The sequence below is a fragment of the Benincasa hispida genome, chromosome 7 (assembly GCF_027475165.1).
Source record: "Benincasa hispida cultivar pf3 chromosome 7, pf3_genome.v1.1, whole genome shotgun sequence".
In the NCBI taxonomy this organism is placed as follows: Eukaryota; Viridiplantae; Streptophyta; class Magnoliopsida; order Cucurbitales; family Cucurbitaceae; genus Benincasa; species Benincasa hispida.
Window position 1 is genome coordinate 43,781,199 of NC_143484.1, and position 16,113 is coordinate 43,797,311.

Here is a 16,113-nt window from a genome sequence, read left to right on the forward strand (position 1 = left end):
GATTTTCTACCATACAATGAAAATATCAACAAAATTTTAATACTATGAATGTATATAAACTGAATTTTCAAAAACTAATAAGGTCTAAACTTTTTAACTTCTAAAAACCTAAAAAATAAATCAATCTCACTCTAAGGAACTACTATGAAAAGGAGATAAATGTTGCAATATCGATATTTTTAGATTCATCTTAACCTATCTGCTTAACCTTTTGGATCGATTAACAACGATAAACAACAACAAAAGAAAGGTATTAGGGAAAATCAAATTAAAAATTGAATATTACAGTCCCCCAGACTCCCATCATCATCATCTTCTCCTTCTTCCTCATCCCCTACCATTTTTTTCTTACTACTACACATTTTAAGTACTCTGTGAGAAGAAAAAATAACAAAAAAAAAAAAAAAAAAACCCTTCTTTCTTTCTGTGTGTCCTTTTCTTTTACTTAAACCTGTAATGCAAATTTTTTTTTACCACTAAAAGAGATAGAAGATGGATTTGTTCTCCTGTGCTTCTACTACTACTACTACAACAACAACAATTAACAACAAAGAAAAAAAATGGGTGACCCCACTTTTTCCCCTTTTATGTATGCTTCTTTCTTTTTTCTCTCTTTGTACTGTTGATGATGGAGCCTTTGTGGAGCTACTGCTTCTGACTCTTCTTCCTCTTCTGCTGATTCTCTATAGATATTGTTTTCATATAGTACTCCTCTGTTTTGGTTAATCACTTTTTTCTTTTTTCCTTTTTTTTTTGTTTATGTATTTATTTCCTTCCTGGAATTGACCAAACATGATTGTTAAAACTTAATCTTTTCTTTTTTCAAACACCCCCATTTGCCTTTTTTTTTCCAATGGGGTAATCATTCAATAAACAGTACCTGCTTGCTGCTGGCTGTTGCTGCTTTGGATGCTAAATTCCCACTGGACATGTCGGCCCGCCAGTCCCCGCATACATTCCGATCGCGCCGTGGGCGGACGGGAACCTGTAGTAGTAGATTGGTTATTGTTTGTATTTCAAGGAATACTGTTTGTATGTATGTTTGTATGTTTTTTTGTTTCAAGTTTGTAGTACTGATACTGATACTCACCTTGGCATTTGGCAATTGTAGGATTTGAAGGATGTTGCTACTTCCAATGAGGGAGTTGATGTGAGAATTGATGATGAAGACATGTCGGAGCTGTTTGTTGCTTCCCCGACCGCTGCTATGTCAGAGAAGTTCGTCGAGTAGTCGCCGGTGGCTTTTGCAGGAGATGCAAAAGGACTATCAGGGAGATTATGTTCAAAACTGCAATATACATTATTATACTGGTTACAACAAAATGTTAACTAAAAGAAGAATCTTGAGATTAAAAGAAAAAAGTTGTATCAATTGTGTTTTTACCATTCAAGTAAATCACTGTCATCAATCTGAGATCTCTCCTTGTCATTCCCACCTTGAGTAATTGTCGCCGAGGTTCCGTTATCAACTGGGGTGGGCTGCTGTGGTATGTCGGTTGACGACGGCATGACTGAAACAGGAGGTGGCGTCCGCACTGGCATAATGCCATTCTCTGCAGGCAAAACAAACAAAAGTTAGGATTTTGGAGTTGAGTTAACACAAGTTGAGATTGAATTCATCAATCGTGATGGATTATGATTATGAACCCACCTCTCAAGATGTCTGAGGTGCTGCTACTGCTACTGTTACGAATGGTGGGGAAGATGAGATTTTGAGCAAACGGGTTCGGAGAATGCGTTGGGGAAGGAACCGGGCTGCCGGTGGAAAGAGCACGGTGGTGGTGGTGGGAGAGCTGATTCTTCTTCACATCAAGAAGCTGCAGATTCAAAAGGCGTCGACTTTGAAGATCAAGTGCTTGTAGATCAGCTTGTTGTTCTTCCAATTTCCTTCGCCATAACAGATCTTGTTGAGAATTATAAAACATTCTTGACCCAAGTTGAAGATGATCATAAAGTTCTCTGGAATCCAATCCAGTTGGAGTTCCACAAGGGGAGAAATCTCTATCGATTTGCTGCTGCTTCCTGTTAGAACAACAAAATCTAAGATTCTCATAAAATAAACTCTAAAAAGGAAAAAACCGAGAGAAAAAAGAGTAAGAGAGAGTGCCTGTACTTGTCTGGGACTTTGCCTTTCTCCTTGTAAGGTTTAACAAGAACACGAGCATCGCAAACAAAATGAGGATTCCCTTTAGCCAAAATGAGCTTCACTGTTTCAGGGTAAACAAAAGTGACAAACCCAAACATTCTCTTTTGTTGATACGGGATTCTCACATCTTGAACTGGACCATACATGCTTTACCCAAAAAAATAAACAAAATTTCAGAAATGGAAGAAGAAGAAGAAATGAAATGAAATGAAGAATTGGGTTTGTGAAGAAACCTGAAATAATTCGACACATCTTCTTCTTTGAAAGTGCTATCAGCTGGGAAGGTCAAGTAGATCTGTCTTGAAGCTGGATTGATGATACCGGCGCCGCCGTTCAACGAGAATTCATTTCGTTCTAGCCGATTGGACCGGCCAAATTTATGCAGATCTTCCCCCATCATTAAGGCTGCGGCGGCGGCTGCGGCAGCTCTGCAAACAGAGGAGTTGAAATATGAGATTTTGGTTGTGTAAATCACATGACATTCTTCAGAACATGTAAAGATTATACCTCTGGGAATCGTTTTGTTGCTGTTGGAGAAGGAAGTTGATGGATTTTGGAGAGTAAGGGAAGGAATTAGCAGAAGCCATAAGCTGAGAAGCAGCGGCGAGGCGTTGTTGAGCAGAGGATTTGGATCTGAGAAGTTCATGACACTGCTCCATCATCTCGATCTTACTCGGCGAGCCGACGACGGCGCCGCCGTCGGAGTCGCCAAGGCCGCCGTGGAGAAACCGGCAACTGGTTCCATTCTTGCAAAACCCTCTAGCGTAGTAAAGACAAGGCTTCCAACCCAACCCACAATTCAAATCCTCTGTTCCCAAACACGCATCGTTGACAGAGCAGCTCCGGCGATGGACCGGCCCTCCACCCCAAGTGGCATCTCCACCGTACGACCCAAATCCGCCACCGGTGGGACTCGACGACAAGTCCGCCGGCGGGAAAAACAAGTCCGAATTTTTTACACCGATTGTCGGAGAGCCGTCGTTGAGGAAGGAAAGTTGGTCCTGAAGCTGAAATTCATCGATCATATCACTCGCCGGAGCTCCTCCAGCACCAAAACAAGACGACCCAAGTGGTAAATTCCCAGGACTAATCAAATGATCATCAGAATTTTGAAGGTCAGAGGAAAAACCAGCAACCCAAGAAACAGAACTAGAAGAAGAAGGGCTAGGAATTGAAAGTGAAGGAGGAAGATTAATTCCCAACCGAGAAGAAGAAGAACTCTGCCTCGAAATAGCAATAGGATTCGTCGAAAGAGAAAACGGAGAAGGCGAAGAACTCGGTGTCGACGGAGTCGACGGCGAGTTAACCGCCGGAAGACTCAAATCCTTCCTAGCCTTAAGAATAACAGAGTGAAGCAAAGCTTCAGGGCCAAAAGCCAACCTAATCATCTCTTTTTCTCCATGGTCTTGAATAAGAAGAAGGCCCATGATTTTAGAAGCATTTTCAGGGTCCAAATTTTGGATCCTAGAGAACACAATTCTTGAAGCTTCATAGGAATCCATGGAGGGGAAGAGAAAAGAGAGAGAGAGTTTCACACCCACCAACTAAAATGAAGAAGAAAGATTGTTGTTCCCTCTGTTTTCTGGTTTTGCTGGTTTTGGAGACAAAAGTGAAATCTTTTACAAGTAATACTTGTTTTTCTTAACTTTGTTTCTTTGTTTTTCTCAACGTTTCACCTACCAAAGTTGTCGAGATCAAAGAGATGAGATGGGATTAGAGTTGGCGTAGCTTCACTTCACTCTCATATTCTCTCTTTTTTCCTTTTTCTTTCAAAAAGCTTGTTCCTGAAACAACATACCCAAAAAAGAGGTAAAGAAAAGAGAAGGTTGAGCAAGAAAATCAAAAAAAGAAGGGTTAAAAGAGAAAGTTTGGTGTCACAAGAAGGTATTCTCGTGTGGGTTAGATGAAAAGAAAACAAAAGAAAAGAAAAGGAAAGAGTTGCCTTCATTAAAGGGAAAACCCTCAAGAAGAAGAAGAAGAAGAAGAAACAGTAAGAAAAATGTAAACTTCTTATTTATTTACCAATGAAAGAAGAAGAAAGTTGAAATCTTTGTTGATGAAGAAGTGTATAATGGTCAAAGATTGATGTTTTTTTTACCATAAAAGCCAAAGCACCGCCTTCAGTTGAAATGGGTTTTAGTTTTTGAAGAAGAAGAGAGGTATGATTTTGGTGTTCAAAAGGAAAAACCTGCAACTCTGTTTGCTGCTGCTGCTGCTGCTGTTGCTGCTTCTACTGCTACTCTGCCATTGTTTTCTGAAGCTGAGCTTTCTCTTTCTCTCTCACTAACTTTCTCTCTCCTTTGAATTCAAAAAAAAAAAAAAAAAAAACAATCCCTCAAAGAGAGAGGGAAAGAGAGGGAGAAAGAAGGAGTTTGTTTGATTGATGCTTTGGAGTGGATCCAGATCTGTGGTTCAAATAGCGCACGTTCACTTGCCCCAAACCTCTGACACTCTTTTTCTTTTTTCATTTTTTCATTTTTTTTACCCAAAAGAAAAGTTTAAAAATAAAAGAAATAAAAAAAAGGAAAAAAGGAGAAATTTTTTTGAGCTCATTCTCAAGTCCAGAACCAGACAGACTTGAAATAAGAGGGAAAAAAAAAAGAGAGAGAGAGTTTGGAGTGGAGCGCGTGAGTAAACACGCCGTCGGCCCCACGGCACATTTTTCAAATCAAGTAGTGAATCCATCGTCAATAGACCATCTTTATTTTCTCTCTATTTAATATTGATTTCTACTCGATCGAGTCTTCTATAATTTAGTCTCTTTTAATAGATCAGTTCTAGTATTAATTTATTAACTTTTAAAAATATATATATTGATACTTTAACTATGAACTTTTTAAACACGTTCAAATATTGTATTTCATTGTATGAATATTGTTATTATTATTTAACCGATTTGGTTAAAAAAATTCGATAAACTAGATTTAAGATTTATTGAAAATATATTAACTAAATTTTGACATTTTGAAATACGTAGACTAGAATTGAATAAACTTTAAAGTACATGGACTAAAATAGTATTTTAACCTTAAATCTGTCACAACCTATTAGTTTAAACTTTTAGGTTTTAGACTGATAAATTCAATAAAACAAAAAACAAAAAAACAAAAAAAATTATTTTAGTTCATTGAGAAATGAGAGGACCAAAAAGAGTCTATAGAGGAGCGCGTGAAGGAAACGCGCCGCCGGGCCCCGCGGCACATATTCAAATCAGGGCGTGATGAGAGTGACAACCACGATGATGTGGGGCCCCACGGTTTTATATTTTTATTTTTAAAGATTACGTATCTCCTTTTATTTATTGATTTTTAAATTGGTATATTTTAAAAATGATGTCCCACCATACTCTCATCTTCAAATTATAATATTAATAATAATGATATGATTTTTAAAAAAAATATATATTTTATGTTTTTTTATATCAGCTTTGTCTCCACAATGATGTTGTTCATGTTTTCTATTTTATTGTTTTTGTATTATTATTATGCAAAGCAAATTATAGATTTCTAAATAATATCTTAACATTTACAAATCATTCAATTAAATTTTTTTAAAACTGATTCATAACCTTCCTTATTTATTTATTTTCTTTTTTTAAGAATCTAACCTGTCTTTTAATTCCCTTCTTTTTCTGTGTTTATGCATATGAAATTATTTATTTTTAAAACTACTATTTTTTTATGCCAATAAAACTATTAATCATTGGAATCTAAAATGCTGTTTCATTTTTTCTGTTAATTCATTTATATAGAATATATTCAACAATCCGATCTCTGTACTTTCATCTTTAGTTGTTAACGATTAAGTTGATATATTTTCAAATTTGTAATGATTTAGTCTATGAAATTAATAATTTCATATCTATACTTTATAATTTATAATGATTTAATCCCTATCGTAAAAAATAGTAATATGATTCAATGAAATTTTTTTACAAGTGTATATTGATAAATTGGTCGAGAATCAAATTTATTTATAATCCACGAAGACTAAGTCGTTATGTAATAAAAATTGACACTTCATTTTGATGAAAATTTTAATGACAGGGACTAAATCATTAAAAATTATAAAATACATAGACCGAAGCTTTACTTATTAAATCTCAAATAATACGGTGTTACAAATTTGAAAATATAGAGACTAAATTGTTACCATTTAAATTTCAGAGACTAAGTTATTACTTTAAGTTGAAGAACTAAAAGTGTTTTTAAACCTATGAATATGTTTACATATTCATTTTACGAATTGAAATGTGAAAATAGAAATTTCTTTTTACCGAACTTAGAAATGCTAGTCATTTTTTTATCTAGGACTTTCAATTTCATCAAAATATATATATATTTTTTTTTTTAATAATACGTGGAACGGAAAAAACTAATTATTAATATAAGTTTTAGTGGCACGAGGTAAAATTTGTTAAAATGGACTACTCTACTCATACTAAAATAGTAGGGTTTTTTTTTTTTTTTTGGTGTGTGTGTAGTGAAGTTTATAATTGAAGAATTTCCACAGGACTATTAATTATGTTCAAGAGCCCTCAACTACTTCACTGAATTCATTAAAATAATTTCATTCAAGTACTATTCAATAAATATTTTGCAATTATTTATTCATATTTTTAAAATAGTCCCATTCTTCTTTGATTGGTGTTTTTTTTAGACAAATTATATTATTGGTTCTCTTGTACCATGATTACATTTTCTCCCGTATTTTAAAAAGGTAGTGTTCTTATGAATATTTTTAGCTCATTTTACCTAGATTCTCCTTTATAACCTTTATTAAAATAGTTTAAATATATACTTCCATAGATTCTGTTAAAAAAAAAAAAGTTTAATTGATTATTTAAACAAAATATCTTTTTCACCCTTGTATTTTGAGTTTATTTCTATTTTAGTTTTGAGTTTAATTAATTAAGTCACTGTACTCTCAATAAATTCTCAAAATTAGTCATTTGAAGATAAATTTATTGAATTTGATTCAATATCAAAAATAATTTTCATGCAACATAAAACATAATATGGATATGGTTTCAAAACGTATATATCAACGGATCATAAAGGTTGAACTTTGTTTCAAAATTTTAATAATAAACTAATTGTAAAAACTAATTTTAAGTTGTATTGAACGTATATAGACTAAATTTGAATCATTTGAAAATTCATAGACTAAAATGAGAAATTAAATAATATATGAAGTCATCAAATAAAAAGACATAAAATAAGAATATATTTTTAAATATAGTAGGTAGTTTAATTTTTTTTTCAAAATGGTATAATTTAAACAAACTCAAATATATAAAACGTATTAAGAGAATGGTTACCTTCATATGAATTTTGGAAGAGAAAAAAAGAAATTAAAAGAAAAATGACAAATGTTAGAACATTAATTCTCAAATAATTAATTGTGAAGAACAATTTTAGAAATGAAGCAATACTAAAATTCTAATAACAAATTAAACAAGACTTCAAAGTAAATCTTCCATATTTTACTCAAATGGAGTACCGTACTGGTTGACTTGAATATCGAGGAAAATAAATAGTAAAATAAAATATGTATGAAAATAGTAATTAAAAGAAAGCAAACCTAAACGTGTAAATGAAGTCGCAATATATTCAATCAAACAAAATCAGAAGATATATCTCCAAACACACACTTGTTCTTCACATTTAGTGATGAAAATGAAATTCTCATACAGAGAATATTGCTTTTTTAAAATTTAGTTTCTTAAGAGACAAAATTATAACTCAAAAATATAGTGTAAGGAGAGAGAAAAATAATAAATAAATAAGCAACTTTGAATTATAATTAAAAAGTTATTTTAATTTGTCCATGTTAAAAGGCAAAATATATATAGAGAGAGTTTTTTTTCCTCTTGTCGTTATTAAAAGATGCCCCCGCCACTATTATTATTTTATTTTTTTAATTTATCATTACCCTTTCTCTCTCCTCTCTTTCTCTCTCTAATGATTCACAGACAGAGAGATGGTTCAATCAACTTTATTCAATATTACTATATTATTATTTTCATTTTCATTTGCTAATTTGGATTCTTGATATTACTCTCATTAATTGTCAATTGTTTCTAACATTATTTATTAGTTAGTTTAAAAAATATGAGTTAATTACTCACTAAGAAAATTTTCTAATATGAACGGTCGGGGATTCTTTAGTTTGACCGGGTGGTGAATCAAATTGGGGAATATTTTCAGGTCCCCGTCCGAGGACTAGACGGAGATGGGGACAATATCCCCGACCCCACCCCCTAAACTCAATGCCTCGTAAGCCAAGTTCGATCGACTATCCCCACACGCTCGACGCCTCAGTCCTCTGTGCCCATAAACTCGCAAGTTGCCCCTCCTCTGTACTTGCCTCGCTCGACACCTCCCAAGCCAAGTCCGATCAAGTTCGTCCTCACTCCTCTGTGCCCCTAAACTCACTGCCCCTTCTATGTGCTCGCCTCGCTCGATGCCTCCCAAGCCAAGTCCGATCAAGTTCGTCCTTGCTCCTCTGTGCCCCTAAACTCGTTGCCCCTCATTTTAAGTAAGTAGACGATAATACTCTAAACTAACTCGTGGTGGTTATGAAATTGCTCAAATTATATATAAGTTGGCTCAAACACTTGTTACTACGTAAAAGGATATTTTGGACAACTAGTTTAAATGACAAAATCGTTGAAAATATTTTCAAGTATGGTAAAATGTCAATGTTTATCGCAATAGACAGTGATAGATATTGATAGATATCTATCATTTTTTAGATGTCTATCATTGATAGACTGCAATTCCCTGAGTTTAGGAGAACGATATGAATGAACTGAGATCACATCCAAATGAAAGAGATCATGGGATATGAAAGTTTGGTTAAAAAAGACTTAAAATAATAAAAAGTTACTACATATACCAACAAGGCGCACATTCCTTTTCGGTGGCTCAATCATAAGAACTTCAAAGTTAAATGTGCTTAGCTTGTAGCAATCTTACGTTAAATGACCTTTTGAGTATTGCAGAGTCACAAGGGATGCATGTGAATGTCTAGGTCATCAGGATCCAAATTCCGAATTATAGGCCTGAGGCATTACATGGACGGTGACATTTTCTTATATTTTTAAATAGGATTTCTTGCAGATTTGGCAAAATAAGTTTACAAAATTAGATCCATGGTCCATACTTATTACTTTTGCAAAAATAGCAAAAAAAAAAAAAAAGTTCAACCTACATGATACACTATTGATATGCACTTGATACTCTACTAGTATACGCTTGATACACTTAATACGATGTTGATACACAGTTGATATACTTGACATATTATTGAAACATGATTGAAAATGACTAGTTATTTAAGTGTTCAAAAAAAATTTAAAAAAAATGATCTTATTGAAAAATATTCTTTTTTCTCTAGTTATTCCAAATGCGATCAAATTGTCAAAATGAGTATACTAAATGAGTGCTAGTGAGCTTTAGGTTGAATCTCTCCAGCCTATTGTACATTTAAACTTAAAAATGAAAGAAACAACACCATTTAAAAAAGGTAAAAAACTACGAAAGGGATAAAAAATGTAGCAAATACAAAAGTTAAAGTGAGTAATAACTCATATTACTATGACACAAAAGATGAAAAAAGTATGCAAATCAACGGAAGAAAATACACAGCTAATATACTTTAAATATGGTATATTAGTTTATTGATACATCAAAAAATGTGGGCTTGTTAAAAGGGTAAAATTGGAATATGAAATAAACGGAAATTTAAATTTGAGAATGTTATCATATCTACAATTTTCTATATTTTGAAGGCATGCTCCTAATTATACATTTTAGAATTGCTATCCATTACAAATTTTAGGGGTCTTCAAATAACCCGACAATTCGAACAACTCGGACTACCCAATCCAAAACATAAGGGTTGGGTTGGGTCATAAGTTGGCTTAAAAAAATTGGGTTAACCAAACCCGATCAGTATATATATATATATATATACGCATTTCTCTCTGTTTACAATTTGTTTACCCTGTGTTGATTCATTTGTGAATTTTTAATATTTTTTTAAAAAAATTATTATGATATTTATCTATGTTTAAAGTTTGCAATAAATATCATAGATATTTGGTATTTAGAATTTGAATTTTATAAGATTTTAATTATTAATCATGTATTGTATATAAATTTATATATTTTTAATTATAAAGAAAAAATATGTTATAACCCGATAACTCAACTTAATCCAATTCGAATTTTGAGAATTGGGTTGGAGATTTTATTTGAGTCATTTTGGTTGCCAACCTAACCAAACCGAAATTTCGAATTGGTCCAAAAAATATCCTCAATCTAATCTAACCCAACTCATGTACACCTCGAACAAATTCTCTTATAAATAAGTCAGCTCATTATCACAAGAGTACTTTTATTTTCTAATTTTCTCTCTCCACCTTAAGTCTTGATTAGTCAGAATGTGGGGTTAAGTATTTAGAATTTGCAAAAAAGTTGTTTTTTTTTTCTCTTTCTTTTTCTTTTCTCCAAAAAGAATTTCACTTTTGCTTCAAAGTAAGAGGAGTTTGGCTTTTTCACATGCTCTTTCAAGCACTCTCATTATTCTGCCATTCATAAATTCATATTATATTTTAAAAATAATAATAATAATAAATAACAGAATTTCTTCTTGTTGGAGATGGGAGGATTTTTGCTATTTTCTTAGCTACTATATACCTTTTCCCCCCTATTTTAAATTCATTTGGTTATTTCAGATATTGCTATTGTTTTAGCTTTAACATTGTTTTTAAAATTTTGGTTATTTCATTTAATTGCTTATTAAAAATACGATTGTTATTGATTTTCTTTTAATTAATTATTTAACTACTTGAATTATAGGTTTATTATGGTAGATATTATTACTGTTGTATCGAGTTTATTATTTTTTTTTTCATAAATGTAAACATTTTAATTGATTTCCATATTTCTTCATCTTAATTCATTAATTAATTCAATTTTTGTCTTTTAATTTCTGCCATTATTTTTATTCCTCAATTTTAGTTTGAATTTAATTTCTCTATCTTTTTAGAAGTTGTTTCATTATTGTCCCATCATTTAATTAAAATTTACTGAACCCTCGTTATTATTATTCTCATAAGAAGTTAACATAAATATCCAACCTACCTAATTATTTATGGTTGTACCAAAAAAAAAAAAATCTAACTATAGTTCGTCATTTTTTTTAACGGATAATAAATCATCAAACCTCTAATAATCTTCAAGAAGAAAGATAATATTAAATATCATTGAATAAAGCTCATTTTAGCGACGAATATCCTAATTTTTTTTATAAATGCATGCAAATTGTTATATACTTTTTTGTGACTTTGACCACATTCTCTCTCTTTCTCCCTTTTATTTCAATTTTGTTTAGTTTTTCAAATAATAATAATAATAATAATAATAATAATGAAAGTTATTTTACGAGACAAAAGGTTGCTATCTTTGTTTGAAATAGAAAATCTCTCATCTACAAAGACAAAAACACCAAAAAGATTTCAAATAGCGATTGAATAGAATTGAGACAAATAAAATTAAACAATTAGATTCATTAAAAGTAACTTTTTTTTTTAAATTTTATTATTTCCTTTGACACATGTGACAATTCAATTATAGAAATCACACCATAAAATTAGAACAAAGAATTTGAACTACTTCAAAGGAGAGAACAAAAAACAGTGAAAACTTTATATTTTTCGAGTTTTAAAATGATTAAATTATATATCTCATATTTATAGTTTTATATAGAATGATCATGCAGTCAACAGAAATCCAATAGAATATATATATACTTAGTGTTGAATATAATGACCTCGATTTTATTTAAAAAATTATAAAAAATGAGATAATCTTTATTACGTCGATAATTTGAAAAGTGAGATTGATGTGATATGAAGGGCTTAACAGAACTTACCAAAATTTGTAAAATTGAAGACAGTATGATACGATCAAGACTCTTCATTACATGTTAAGTTCAACAATTACTGTGATTGGATGGGAAAAGCTTAATTAAAGAATTATTTTTATTAAAAATGCTTTTCTTTTATGGAGAAAATGATATAAAGTTTGAAAATAAAAGGAGAAAAAAACATTAAAAAAAACTTTTCAAAAGCAACAAAGCATGGTAAGGGAATAAAGTTTGAATTTTTTTTTTTTCAAGTTGGGTCATACAATTGAGAGAATTTAGAGATACCATGTTTTATTGAGTCTCATTTGCTCACTAAGTCAATCAATAATATTGGAGACGTTTAGGATACGGAATTGGTTATTATTATCATAGGTTATTATAGCTAAATTATAATAGTTTGTGTTTGGAGTATAAATTATTTTAGTTTGGATTAAAATAGTATGTGTTTAAGGTATAAACTATTTTAGTTTAAAAAATAAATAAACACTAAATGATGAATATAAAATATTAAAAACGATAGCAAATAGTAGATGGTGTTAAGGATGGTTCTTGTCCCAAACACTCTGTAGTGGTTTTTAGATTCTTTCTCTTTTTTAACCTTTTTCAAAAATCTTTTAATTTACACGTGTCACTTACCCACGGCTCGATCCTCCTAGACTTATTATTCATGTAGCCATCATATTGAAATTTTATGTATTTTCATATGACAAGACAACTATATATTCTAATTTCAAACTATATATAATTATTTCTCTAAATTTCCCTCTTCCTTTTTTTGGAATTATTTTATTTACTTTTAACTAAATATGTTTCCTCTTTTATAATTTGTTATAGTTTTTTTTTCAAGATTCCAAATAATTTAATAACATAATTGTTTGACCTTGAAATTTTTATAATATATGATAAAAATAGCTAATAGCTAACCCATTTATGTATATTTGTGCAACTTCCTATAATTTGATGGTAGTATAGCCTATAAATCAATGTTGTGTTTATTTTTGTTCTTGAAAAATTAAAAGAACATTGAAAGTAATATTTTAGATTTTAAGACCTAGATAAATAAACATAGAGCATAAGATAAAAAATAGGATGATTATAAAGCCAACATATATGTATTTAGTCTTTAAAAATTTTATTTATAATGTTTTTATGTTAATTTGATTGAAATGTATTACTTGACATTGTATAAAAATTTGTATCTACATGAAGATTTAAACTATTAACCTTTGAAAGAGGGAAAGTAATATATTAATAATTGATTATTCTTCTATTGAAAAAATAATAATTTAATGAGATATTTAAAAAAAAAAAAAAAGATATGAGCACAATATTAAATTATCATCAATATCTCAATATTTTCATTGATAATTTTACATTTTCACAGGATTCACGTTGACATGAGAGGTGAGTTGACATTTCAATTATATTGTAGAAAAATTTACGAAACATATCAAAATAAGCAACAAAATGTCACTAATGTAAATATCGTATACATAATAAATATGCTAACTTATTTATAAATCCCGAAATGTTTATCTACTCATTTAAATATTTTTTCAATTTTTTTTGCTTTTATAAATTTTTCTAGAAATATCCATAAATATCGACATTTAATTGATATTTTTTATCACCTTTTGGTAAAATTAGGGTCTCAGTATTTTTATCAACGTTGACATTTTTGTAGGACAAAATAATAAAAACAAACAACTACAAATGTGCATCACGAGACACAATCGTAGAAAACTACACAGGATAAAGAGTGGAAAGTAGGAAAGACTGTTGTTCCTTTAAATCTTAGTTGCAAACTTGTAAGCTAGAATGCATCAACACATTTTGAAAGCGACATACATGTGAGAACGAGATAACTCGCATATCACTGCTCCAAAGCTTAACCTTTTTCGATGAATAAAAGATGTCTCAAAGAATGTCTACTGTAGTAATATTACAACAGGTTGACCACTTTCAAACGATCAAATTCAACTGAAAGATTCAATTGAAGAATTGCAGAAATACTCTCCATCCCATGATAAATTATCATAACTTCAAGAACTTTAATCGCCATCGACATTTAAATCTTGAATATAAGTAAAGTGAATTTCTAACCCTATTTGGTCGATATTCTTAGTTTAATAATTAGTCAACCGCTATTGGGGACTTCTCAAATGATACAATAATAACACTAATAATAATAATAATAATAATATAGAAACTAAACTTTTGAGGAAATTAAATACTTGGGGTCACATCATGTAATATCATGACTATGATTTATTTAATGTTGAAGTACTATTAGAGCATTATGATTAAATGTAAGACAATAAAGAAGGTTGATCAATCACTTCTCTTCATTTGATGGCATTGATTTGTGTACTGTTTTAGCCACATAAAGCACTTAATTAGATAAGTACAAATTGTGGTTAGATATATAAATTATTTATGACAATTAATTTGATTTAACATAATACTATTGTCCATTTAAACTAATTAATTAAAGAGATTATAGACACCAAACTCATTCACTTAAATGAGATTTTTGTACCATGGCATACTTGTAATGTTTTATGTACTACATGATTATATTGAACAAGATAAATGAATGTTTCTATTGATTGATCTAATTTAACATCGTGTTTAATTATATATTTAATTTTTAATAAATAAATTGAGTACAAAGAAGTATTACATGTCAATTATATTTATTTTAGCTTAATTTTATAATTGATAATATAATTGTAGTATACATAGAAGTTACAATCATGATGCAAATTTTTTTGGCTATTTTTCTTCATAACTTGTGAATATAATATATATTAACAAAACCAAACTTTCTTATAAGTAGTTTTATAATAATTAATAATAAGTTAAACGAGTGGTTAGTTATCTCTGACTTTCAAATTAATTCAAATTATTTTTCAAAGTGTTCTATTTATTTATGTTTTTATCAAAAATCATTCAAGAAGCTGTACTAAACACGCTTAATTTTTTTTCCTATAGATACATGCGGGGAAAAAAGCTTTAAAAAGATATTTGGCTTTATTTAAAATATATATATTTTTTCACAAAATTATTCCAAATATACCAATAATCTTTCACCAGCTTTTGTCTTATTTGATAGTCATAATTTCTCATGAAAATGTAGCAATTTTAGTCTCTTAAATTTAGTTTGTAATGACGATACGACATTTGTATTTTTTTAGTACAATGACGGGAGGAGAGGAGGGAATGAACCTCTAAGCTATAGGTATGAAGGTTATGTCATTGTTGGGATTGGTGTTCTAATTTTCCTGGAGTCTCGTTGTTTGTAAATATACACATTGTTTGATGAATAAAATAAATGTTATTTTATTGTGGCATTTACTCATATCCAATAAACAAAGCTCCCTGGTTATCTTATATGAACTTAAGCATGTATATGTGTTATACAAGTAGATCATACCTTAAGTGATAACCTAAATAGGTCTGTAATATAAGGATTAAGGTGGGATACCTGATCCTGGTGATACTACAGATACGGTCTGTTTTGTAGAGGTTTGCAAGTGTTGTAAACTACTGCAGATGGTAGATCTTGACCATTCATGTAGAGATATGTGAGCGGGGGTGTCCTATACAAAGAATTTGTATAAGGCTAGGAGCACGAGATGACTAGACTCTGTATATAACGCCGTTGATACTAGAGACCTACATCTCACCTAAACGACCATAGGTGACATGATCTCGATCTTGAGTGTTTTGGGAACTCCTGCCTTTGAAGGCGATTCTTTAATTAGTATGGGTGAGAATGGCCAGATTGCCAACTCAACATGCTTACCTTTTTGGAGATTTTTCTGATCTAGGAGCTGGGAACTCAATCCACAAGATGGAATTCACTCCTTTCTCGAAGCAGGGATAAGTAGAGAGATTGCTTCCTTAAGGGCTGATTCCGGGGCTTGAACATAGTGGCCACAACTTTTCTTTGGAAGAGAGAACTCAGTCATAGTAGGACTATGACTTATGTTCATTAGAGGGATTAATGGTACTTGAGGAGTTAGATG

The 16,113-nt window shown here is 30.7% G+C and overlaps 1 protein-coding gene across 6 annotated transcripts; it reads right to left on the reverse strand.

Annotated features, from left to right (window-relative positions):
- Positions 1-253: 253 nt before the first annotated feature.
- LOC120081270 (zinc finger CCCH domain-containing protein 53-like) lies at positions 254-4,719 on the reverse strand. 6 transcript variants are annotated; one of them, XM_039036001.2, is made up of 9 exons: positions 4,335-4,719; positions 2,654-3,930; positions 2,380-2,574; positions 2,114-2,293; positions 1,652-2,022; positions 1,385-1,553; positions 1,091-1,288; positions 881-985; positions 254-776 (listed from the first exon to the last, which is right to left on the reverse strand). In XM_039036001.2, the coding sequence occupies exons 2-8, from the start codon at positions 3,646-3,648 to the stop codon at positions 913-915; spliced, it is 2,181 nt and encodes a 726-aa protein (XP_038891929.1). In that variant the 5' UTR covers positions 3,649-3,930; positions 4,335-4,719; the 3' UTR covers positions 254-776; positions 881-912. The 6 variants fall into 6 exon arrangements, with proteins under 6 accessions (XP_038891929.1, XP_038891926.1, XP_038891928.1 ...); XM_039035998.2 differs by having other exon boundaries at positions 2,108-2,293; XM_039036000.2 differs by having other exon boundaries at positions 2,108-2,293; positions 4,245-4,697.
- Positions 4,720-16,113: the final 11,394 nt, after the last annotated feature.